General features: G+C 32.6%; 1 protein-coding gene across 1 annotated transcript; it reads left to right on the top strand.

Annotated features, from left to right (window-relative positions):
* Positions 1-9,539: 9,539 nt before the first annotated feature.
* On the top strand, positions 9,540-10,846 carry LOC120354054. Its single transcript, XM_039440084.1, has 2 exons — positions 9,540-9,687; positions 10,298-10,846. Exons 1-2 carry the CDS (start codon positions 9,652-9,654, stop codon positions 10,844-10,846), a joined length of 585 nt encoding a protein of 194 aa, XP_039296018.1. The 5' UTR covers positions 9,540-9,651.
* Positions 10,847-11,162: the final 316 nt, after the last annotated feature.

Below are 11,162 nucleotides of genomic sequence, written 5' to 3'. Positions count from 1 at the left end.
AATAATGTCCTTTGGAAGATTAGAATGTAAGATGTGAATTTTATTGTCATACACTGACTAATGTTAAAAACTTAAGGGTTGGGAATTGGGGTACTTTGGGGGGCATTACACTTGGATTGGGGGGGGGGCATGCGCCATTGCCCTTGGGGGGGCTGGGCACCCCTGGGTTACTGTAACTGTAGCCACAGCGTTAAAAGAATTAAGTTCATTGCTCTGGGCAACTGTAAGCAATTTAAAAGTTTTTCGAAAAAAATCCCAGGTGAACTGTTAGATAATTTGATAGCTTCCTATGGTGTCTACTTTGATTGAAATAGATTGAAAAACGAGCTCCAGTATATCTATGAAGATCAACATTTCAACAACATCAGCCTGGAGAAGATTCTGTGTCTCATGTTTGAAAGAAGTGTTCCAAGAAGCATACAAATTGTTCTCGTTGATTTTAACCATACCGTCAACAAGCTGTTCAGCAGAGAGAATTTTCTTGGCACTCAAAAGAATAAAACATATTTAAGAAATACCATCAACCAAGAGAGATTAAATGAGCTTGCAACAATTCCAGATGAAAAAACACATGGTCAATGAACTTTTGCAGAATACTCAATTTCATGAGGACATAGTCCACTGATTTGCTGCGCTAAAGAATAGAGAATCGACCTTATCTTCAAGAAATAAATTATTGGAATTCAATGTGAGTAACCTCCTTTGAATAAACTTTCAGGCATGCTTCAAGTATAGTTTTATTTTTTTCTATATTCTTCTCAAATGACTCATTTCCTATACCAAACGGAATTGTGAATAATAAGGAATGCATCTTTCAAATCCCATACTTGATAGCCAATGTCATATTCAATTTTTCTTGTTATTTGGGCTTCCCCTAAATTTTCCTCCATGATCCGCCACTGTCGCTATATTTCAAGCTTTAATTTCTAGTTCATGTGCTTGAAGTTAACGTTGAGACAATGCTGGCTTTAGAAAGAATGACCAAATTTCCAAAATCTGTTTTTTCAATCTTCTTTCACTTGTATTGTTTACTGTAACCATAGAAATGGTTGGTCTATTCTGTTTGCAATTTATAAAAATTATTGATTTAAAGCAAATTCGGATAAGTATTAAATTTTTTATTGTGATGTGTCATCATGGTGTGTTGTTCAGTGGTTGGATGTTCGAGTAACACAAAAAAGATCCAGGAATCGTATACTATCATAGATTTTCTGAAAATCCTGTAATATTATGTAGTTGGATCGAAGCTTGTAAGAGAATCAACAAATTTGATATAATAAATGCACGTGTTTGTTCCAAACATTTCGAGGAGGATGATTATGAACGAAATTCTAGAAATAGACTATCAGCAAATCTATCAGTCGAAAAATATTAAAAGTCTACATCTGTGCCGCATCTAGAGTTAGCATCCACGAGATCACCTGTGTAGCCTAGTACAAGATGCTTGTACAAGGAAAGAGTACAAGGAAAACAAGATTAGATAAAAGAAACGATGATAAACTATGTGAAGAAATATTGTCCAATCAGGAATGTATTTTAGATGTAAGTGGAGCAGAGTTTTCTTTGGAAAAAATGATGATGATGATGATGATGATGATGATCAAGTGAAAGAAGTAGAAAATAATTTAATGAACAATTCAGTGAGTGAAAAAACAATTCGGTGGATACATCAGACATCAGCTGAGGATGCGTTATCTGGTGTAAACCAAGAAACAGGAACCACTGAACAAGGAAAAGTAGAAAAATCAATTAATGAAGGAGGATAAATTTTGTATATTTGATATAATGATGGAGGACAGCAGACTACATTGTGAAAAAAATTCTTCAACAAATTTTTACTAAGAATCTTGCGCTACTATATAGCTGATGCTCTAATGTAGATTAGAACATCTTGGGAGTCGACGTGCGGGAGAGTACGATTTCAAAATGTTTCAATAAGTGTAATGAAAACTCTACTCCAATCGAACCTGTGAACGAGGATTTTGCTGAAGAAATAGAAGACTTGAGACACCTTGGTCGGGAAATTGCTGTCAATGTCTTAACAGATGATTGAATAGACTTAGAACGTTGTCAAAAATCCACTTTAATTAAATAAAAATTAAAAATTAATATTTTTTAGAGGAGCATGATTTCGTGTGTGCTCACACATCATCAGCTGTAAGTTACAGTAAAGTTACAGCAAGTAGAAAGATTCCTATAAGATATGTTTATTTTACTGCCTTACACCTATTTATTTTTATTATAATTTCTTTTCATATGAAATATTCATGTAATTTCAAATAATTTGTTGGAATTAAGAAAATTAGAATTAACAATCAATTACAATGATCAAGTGGCTCTTGCTTTTCTTTTTGTTAGTTTTATAATAAGTAAAAAGTTTTTCATAAAAAGTAGGCCGAAATCATATAATTTCTAATAATTTTGTTAGAATTAAGAATATAAATTAGAATTAAAATTAAAATATGAATCAAAAATAGGAATGATAATTAGTCAGAATGATCAAGTAACTCTTGCTTTTGTTTTTGTTAAGTTGGAATCTTTCTACTTCCTGTAACTTTACTGTAACTTACAGCTGATGATGTGTGAGCACACACGAGAGCATGCCCATGTAAAAAATATTAATTTTTATTTGATTAAAGTGGATTTTTGACAACGTTCTAAGTCTATTCAATTATGGAAAAGTTCCACAACATCAACATTAACACTACAAACTTAATTAACAGATGATGTTGATATTCCAATCAATGATGACCAGGACTATAACTGGGAAGAAAATTTGATTCAATTGGTAAATGAACCAACGGAAAATGGTGACACTGATAATGAAGAGAACGACGACGTGGATTCTGTAGCAGGTAACGATATTCCACTGGTTCCCATCTACAATAGCTTCAAAATTATTTGTGGCTTGAAGAAGTTGGCAACTGAATTGAACGATGGAGTATTGCTTGATTTATTTGAGAAAGCTGAGTGCAGACTGGAAAATGCTATATTGAAGAAAAGACTGGCTGTAAGTTACATCAAGCAAAAATTACCAACTTTTTTCTCAAAATTAACATTTACATCAGTTACGTGAATATTTTTTGAATTATCGATAGGAGTGTTGTTTATTGTGTATGATGTAATTACAGTAAATGTAAAAACCGACTAACTGTAAAAATGAAATATCACTAGAAGTGTTAAAGTGTTGTTTATTGTGTTGAATGTAATGAAATGTAAAAACTGACTAATTGCAAAAATGAAGCAGACTATCCCTGCTGAAATGTTTTGCACTGTAGTGTACTTATTTGCAGAGCAAATTTCAAATTATAAGCTTCTTTCTGGGGAGTCTCAATTTCAAATTTGGTTATTTATTTATTCGTGGACAGAATCACAAATCATATAGAGTTATGTAGAACTCTATAAAAAGACCACCTCCCAAAACGACCATTTTTCTCAGAAACCATTGGTGGTGGTCTGAGGGAAGTTTATAGGGAGGACTGACTGTATTGTCTTTTATTCACAAAAAGTGTTCTTGGAAGTTTTGATTGAATTGTGGTTAGAGAGCAATGGATTGCAGACAAGAACAGGAACGAATCAGGAATATGTTGTAAAGTGTGTTGGATGATGCTTCAAGTGAACTTGGTGATGACATTTCCAACACTAGCAATGTGAAAAAAAGTGCATCTGATGAACGTTTTGGTGAAAAACTGGAAGAAGAACATATCATCCCTGCAAATATTGAACCCTCTTTGGATAATCAAACAGTTCGAACTAGAACTATTACTGGTAGCAATCTTTATTTTGGTAATGATGAGCCTAACCCAACTGTTTGGTCAGACACATCTCAAACACGGCCCTCTCGCACCAGATGCCACAACATAGTTATCATTTTCTAACAAATAATTAGAGAGATACTACAAGTTATTTGCTTGATATGACTGATTAGAGTAATATCAACTTGTTTTTGTGAGTGGGATCCATACTTTCTCGATTCCTGAAAAATGCCAATTTTGTAGGTACAATTCTTTGACTCTAAACTCTCGATCAAGGGCTAAGTTTCAAAGAACCGTAACTACAAATTTGCCAATTCTGAGTTAAGATTCCCAATTTTTAGCACTAATCAAGTGTCAAAAGATTGTATGTCTAATCAATGTGGTTCTGAAGATAGCAAAATCTGTTCATAATTTTTTGTTGCATTTGGGAGTCAAATAAACAAGTTGAATATTATTTCAATATAAGATACTCTGACAATAAATGTGATAGACCAAAACATACTGTCAGAAAGCCCGTATGTCAGGTTACAGTCATCTGACTCAAGTCCAGCTGCCTCACATTTGACTTACATTGTTCTAAGTGGCATTGCTTTGCCCAACATAGCCTCCATCTTCCAACACGTTTTCAAAGGCTTTGAGCTGGCTTATTGGCCCCTACATTCAAGGTTCCCTCAGTCAATGAGTCAACAGAAACTTTTGATGGAGTATCAAGCTATCTCAACAATAATGACAGATAGGCTGAGAAAAGCTGAACATATTTGCCTTTCTTCTGATGTATGGACAAAGACAATGGCCGAAAAGTTATATTTAGGTATAACTGCACAATTTTTAGAGGGGACTTCTATTGTTTCAGTTTATTTATCATGCAAGGAATTGGACTCAAAACATACAGATGAGTATCTGAGCCAAGACATAGAGAAAGTTTTCACAGACTTTCAATGAAGCAAATATTGTAGCAGCAGCTAAATAGTAGTTCCTAACAAGCAGATCCCTAGCTTTGATCACACATTGAACTTGGTAACAAATGCAGCCTTATCCTTGCCTTGTATTAAAGGTACAATTTCTGGAGTTCAAGAAGTTGTTCATTAAAAATGATGTAAATAGTTCTGATAAGCTTAGAAAAATTCAGTTGGACACAAACATATCTGATGGTCAAATGAAGAGAGTTGTTCTTTATTTTAAGACCTGCTGGAATTTTACTTTTTATATGGTACAAGGATTTTTGGAACTCTTACCTGTTATAAGTCAGATATTGAAAACAGACAACACCAGCCCTGATATGCCTACAGCAAAAGAAATTACTGAAATTCGGCACCTTGAAAAACTCCTGGAACCATTTGAATTTGCTACAAATTGAATCTGGTGGGGAATCTCCAATCTGTTACAATCTCCAAGTTTATCTCTATAGTGAATTGCCTCACCAAACACCTGATAAACTTCAAGACAACTGAATCTATGAAAACCTTAAAAAGGTTTGGAAGCTGAAATATTCAGACGATTTGGCCCATCTATGCAAAGTTTAATTTTAGATTTCCAATTATCAGTCTTCAGATACTATTTGAACGAAAAATTTCAAGTGGAAAAGATTGAGCATGAGAATCTCTACAATTAATGTCCAGTAACAATTCCACATGATTGAAAATAAGCTCGAAATTCGAGAAAATGTGATCATTCAAATGCAAAGTTCATGAAAGAGGCAACTGATGATTCTATCAAATCATTTACTGGAAGAGATAACAGGATTGATTTCTTCAATTTTGAATTATATCATAACAGCAAGGAAAGTTGTGTGAGTGCGCCATACCAGATTTTTCTCCATGCATCCACTTATATTGTTATTGAGACTTTATTATTATTATTATTCATTTATTTACTTATTTATTGATTTACATGATTTTATGAAACAATGACTTATTATGAGAAATGTTTTGTCAGATTGATAGTGTCTTGTGAAAACGATTTTTCAGTAATGTCAGTAATTGAAAAGTGTCAGTCATTCTATTGTCAGTATTGTATTGTCATATGAAAAAGATTTTATGGTAAATTCATGTCATAACGTTGTTCCAATGGTAAAGTTGCGTACAGTAGCCTCTCTCTTAACCGGACACCTTTTAACCGGACATCGGTTTAACCGGACTACACTCCACGGAAGTGACATCTCTTTAACCAGAAAATAATCATCAGCACATCGGTTCAACCGGACTGTACAGTACTTCTGCACCTGCCACGAATCATAATGGCTGTTTGGTTTTAAATATTTCAAATGTAAAAAGGCTTAGCAACTAACTATTTTCTTGTGTTTTGTGTTCACAGATATCATAATAAAGCGTCTAGTTTTATTATTTTTACGTAAAAGTCATTATTGGCTTATAAACTACAAAATATGCGTACCAATTTAACGACTTTTAGGGAACGTCGGTTTAACCGGAAAAAACGTTATCCGGACTGGCCTCAGTCCCGATGAGTCCGGATAAGAGAGAGGCTACTGTATATGAAAATTTCGTCAATTTTGACTTAAGTGCTTAAACTATTCTTGTATCATCAAAGCATGTTGTGGAACTTTACCACAACATGCGTTGATGATACAAGAATAGTTTAAGCACTTAAGTCAAAATTGACGAAATTTACATAAGTGTATCTCTTTACCTAGATACAGCTGTTTGTTTTTTCACTGTGCCGAGCACTATTTTTAATTCAGGCCTTTTCCCAAGTTATAATAGTAAATTTAATACGCAATAGACTAGAGCCATTATTGTGAGTTAGCGAAATAAATTATTTTCTCTCTCTCTATTATGAACGGCCATGACTTCGAGTGTCCCATGATAGATATTGTCACGTTATTTTTTATATTTAAATAACGATTAGCCTCCTGCTTGGCATCAGTCGGTAGAGCATGAAATATTTTAATAATTATAAAAATTAGGTCGTGGTTTTTAATAGGATACAGTCTCATAAAAATCTTTATAGGCCCAGATATGAGCTTCCACAATAATTCTGATAATTCATTAAACAAAAAAAAAAAAAAAAAAAAATATATATATATATATATATAATATATATATATATATATAAAATACTTATCCTATAGTATTGAGGAATTAAAATAAATCGCACACCATAAACAATTTGATACATATATTAACAAATATTGCAAAAAAGAAATCAGAGCAAAAAATATATACAGCGATAAAAAATATATAATATAAAAAATAGAACAATAATCGAAATCAATAAAATATCACAGGCTAAATACTATTCTCTAAATTCTACAGCACGAAACGTTACCATGTGCTTTTATTTTATGATCATATGCATCTATTTGCATGTAGCTGCGATATCAGCTTGCTAATACTTGTCGACTTGGACAATTCCATTAAAAATAGATTTCTTAAAATCAGCTTGATAAATTGACAACCAATAATCCAAATATATATATTAAATTCAATGTTACCTAATAGATTTCTTTGTAATGAATATATATTTTATCTCAGGGTGCAAGATTCGGCACCTGACGGAATAAATAGAGCAATTCATCTAGTGAATCAGAGCTACAACAAACTATTGCAAATTATATTGCAGAAATTAAAGATCATATGAATATGTATTAACAGCCTAGATTTTATACTTCTTTGATTTATAGAACTTCTGATATGTGGTTTTATTCATTATTTTTCTAATAAAATACCTTTAATACTACATTTACTTGCGCAAGTATTTTTTACCAAATTCTTAATTTATTAGAAACCCTTTCAACGAGTTAGCTTTGATTCTTATTTTATTTTCGAAGCACTGAGGGCGCCCTATCACTATTTCAATATTTCTCACTCACGTGTCGAAATTTTCTTATGAGCTGCTGATGTTGATCCAACTCCTGGTGGTCCTGGACTATTGTAGCCGGAGTCGTCTCTTCCAAGGGGTTACAAAATTATTTAAAAAAAAAAAATGACTTTTGCTTTATAAGAGCATCACAAAGTCTTATAAGAAATTTAGTAATTCAATTTAACTTTAAATTATTACAAGATACAGCAAGGTATTACACTCTATAATTTTTAGTTACCTCTCATGGTGGCATTTGGCAGGCAAGTGTTGGTTCTCCTTTCTCAATTTTACAATTCTCATTTCCGATTTCTAAATTTACATAAAATTTGAATATCTTAGTCCTCCGCCATTCAAGGTTCAAATAGACCGTACTAAAATATTAAATTATTACTTATGTCATATATTTAATAATTTCTTTGCCTTCGGGCCATATCCAAAACATAGATTATACAACTATTTTATACAAATTCTATTTATTTGTAGAAATATATACAAATATTTTTGAATCGGCTCACTATTGCCGCCTATCAATTGCCATTATATGATTGGTGCATGCAAATTGTTACAGTATTCATGCGCCTGGTAACCTCCTATTTCCTTGATACATTTAATTATTTTTATTGGGTTTTTTAAATATGATCTCTACATGCTAGTTAATTTTTTATATGTTATTATTTGTTTCATGCATCATAATAATTAGCCACGTGAGACCTTTAGTTCCTCAAATTGCATACTGTTTTGCCACAATAAATTTCTGCCAAGGTGTTTGGTCAGATTCTACGTTGCATGGCTCGGTCGATCGTTAGGTCGCCGATCACTAAATGTTTATGCCCAACCTCAACCTTCAATATTTTATATAATATTATATATTAGCAAAAAATTATTTCAATTCCTCTTAGGCTGTTGTACAGTTTAGCCAGGACAATCTGATATTATCTAATCTTTATGTTATCTCTTTGGCGATATTAGCCAATTACTTCACTTAGACCTATAAATTTTCAGCTACGCTTCTTATTTATCCATCCGAATTACAATATGTTACAATATTTAAAAATTGTGGCTCCGAGTCGTTGAGGAATGTATATAATGGAATTATCTCTAAAACGTAGCCTTCCTGTCGCAACATGGAGTGCGATAAGCTGGATAACAGCAAGCAATGAAATTATAACAAACTACCGATTTTGCAGTTACTATTTGGTCCAAAGGCTCTAGAAGCCACGCGACGATTGGTCAAATTGATTCCCTTCGCCCAATAGGAGACCTGTTTCTAAATACAGTAGTGGGGTGATTCCCCAGCCACGAGACCAGATTACGTTTCAGAGGACACTTTGCTAGGAGCACTACAAGAGTAAAGATGTAGTCATTATGTTTCGCCGTTTTTGGGCAAGTTTATATCATTAGTTAATGTGGGAGCTAGTTTTATTTTTATTAAAGTTTAAATTTTCTAGTAGTGCCATGTCCTGAAAGGTTTAATTGTGTTTCTTCATCATGTACAAATAATTGTTTCTTCAAATAACCGCTAAGGTACGTAAAATAAGGTTAAAATATAATTTAGGGAATTTAATTGATTGAAACTTCCATAAGAGTATTGTATTAACAAAGCCTGTTATTTTTCAAGTTAATAATATTGATTGAGAATAATCCTTTTGATTTTATTAATGATGGAAGATAATTATAATTTTTTTTTCTAAAGAAGTATAGAAAGTTTTCAGTTACATTACATTTGAGTTATTGTTTCTGGAAATATATTATCGTAGAGTATTGCTGAAAGTCAGGAAGATAGCCTTTAAATTGGAATGAAATTTTTAAGATTATGTTCATATTGAGTTTATGACATTTTATAATTTATATTTTTCAGACTCTGTTTTCTTATGTCATTACCCTTAACTTGACAACGTATCAAATATATTACATTGCTTTCAATATTTTTTTTTATTTTTTTTCTGTATGGTATTTCATTTGGGAGCTGGCACAGTATCATATGTAATACGTTTCTCTACTCAGTGGGATAGTGCTGCCATCTGTTAGTGTTTGTTATAAACAACAGAGCTTGCTGGAAGCTTCAGTGTCAACAAAGATGTCTGCCAAGCGGAAAAACGTGTTGCGTGACAAGGTAAATTATTTCAAATTTCATTAGTTACACGTTTTATTTCAAGTTTAATTGATCAGAATTTGATCTAAAAATGACAGAGATTGTATACATATGTTTAAATAAAAACTTCAATTGATTTTAGTATCATTTTTTGAAGATTGAAATTATCGTATCACCAGTAATACATTGCCAAGTGATGAGAGACATAACTCCTTCAAGCATAGTATCACATTTGATACACTGCTCGACTCATAGATGATCACTTTCTTATTGCTATGTATCACTGATAATACATTGCTCAGTTCTATATAGCTTGAATATTTAAAGGAAAACTAATCTACAACCAAAATAAATTATAACTGTATTAGAATTCACTCAATTATAATATCATAACGTGTTCATTTATGTTATAATTTATTCTAGATGTTGCTGACGATGATTTATTCTAGATAGACACTGTTACGAGCTGAGCCACCCAATCCTAGTTAGTTTAGTCTTATTGTATTGACATTTTGCATAATAATTTCCATGAATGGCAATACATTGTTGATACAGTATGGATAGAATAGACTCAATTAATATTGTTTTATAATAGAAATTAGCCTAATAAAATCCATTTTTTTTGTTCCAGATTCCAGAAAGGAGAGTAGACTATATAATGTCTCTTGTTCCAAAAGCATTTGCTGATTCAGAGGCAGAAGAATCATCTGATGATGAAACAACATTGGCTGATGGTCCACAAAAGAATTTAGAAGAGCACAGTAGTCTCACCATCCTTGACCCAGTTGATGAACAGCTCATATTTGAAGACATTTCAGATGCTCCTATGGAGATATGGACATTCGATGTGAATCAATCAGGTACAGGCTCATCTCCAACTGCTGAAATGATGCATAGTGCGCTTCCTGGAGTATCCTGCAATTCACCTGCTACAACAGTACAATCACCATTATCTGTTGTCACAGATGAACAACAGTCCAGTAATAAAAGTGAGCAACCATCACCATCTGTTGATAGAGACGAACAACAACCTGGAGTGTCCAGAATCACGACTCCGCCTTCCAGAACAACACGTGCATCATCCATTGGAAGGACTTCCAAGGAGGGAAGGACACATTTGCAGAAAAGGATATCTCATCCAAAGACAGCAAAGAAACTGACTCAAAAACAATTCAAGTGAGTACAAAAAAAGAATTATCAATACAACACTCAACATTATTTTCTTTGCTGTTGATATATATATATATATTTTTTTTTTTGAACTGCAGTGGAAACAATAATATTGTACTATTATATACTTGGCCAGTCACTTGTAATGTAGAAGCAGCCTTGTTTGACTAATAAAAAGAACAATCAATAATATTTCTGCAATACAAGTTATTGTTCATGTGTATAATATTATTGTTTTTTCTGAGAATTTTACTAATAAAACAAATTGGATTAATTTGGGAAATTTACTGTTCATTTCAGGTGGAAAAAAACACACTTTGAAGGTG

Source organism: Nilaparvata lugens, chromosome 1 (assembly GCF_014356525.2).
Source record: "Nilaparvata lugens isolate BPH chromosome 1, ASM1435652v1, whole genome shotgun sequence".
Taxonomy (NCBI): domain Eukaryota; kingdom Metazoa; phylum Arthropoda; class Insecta; order Hemiptera; family Delphacidae; genus Nilaparvata; species Nilaparvata lugens.
This window is presented reverse-complemented; position numbering and strand designations above follow the sequence as displayed.

What these genes read in the sequence shown, in the direction of transcription:
- LOC120354054 (XM_039440084.1), top strand. Translation starts at nt 9,652, where the DNA reads ATGTCTGCCAAGCGGAAAAACGTGTTGCGTGACAAG. An exon ending in AAAACGTGTTGCGTGACAAG is followed by an intron (nt 9,688 to 10,297) that starts GTAAATTATTTC and finishes TTTTTGTTCCAG; the next exon opens with ATTCCAGAAAGGAGAGTAGA.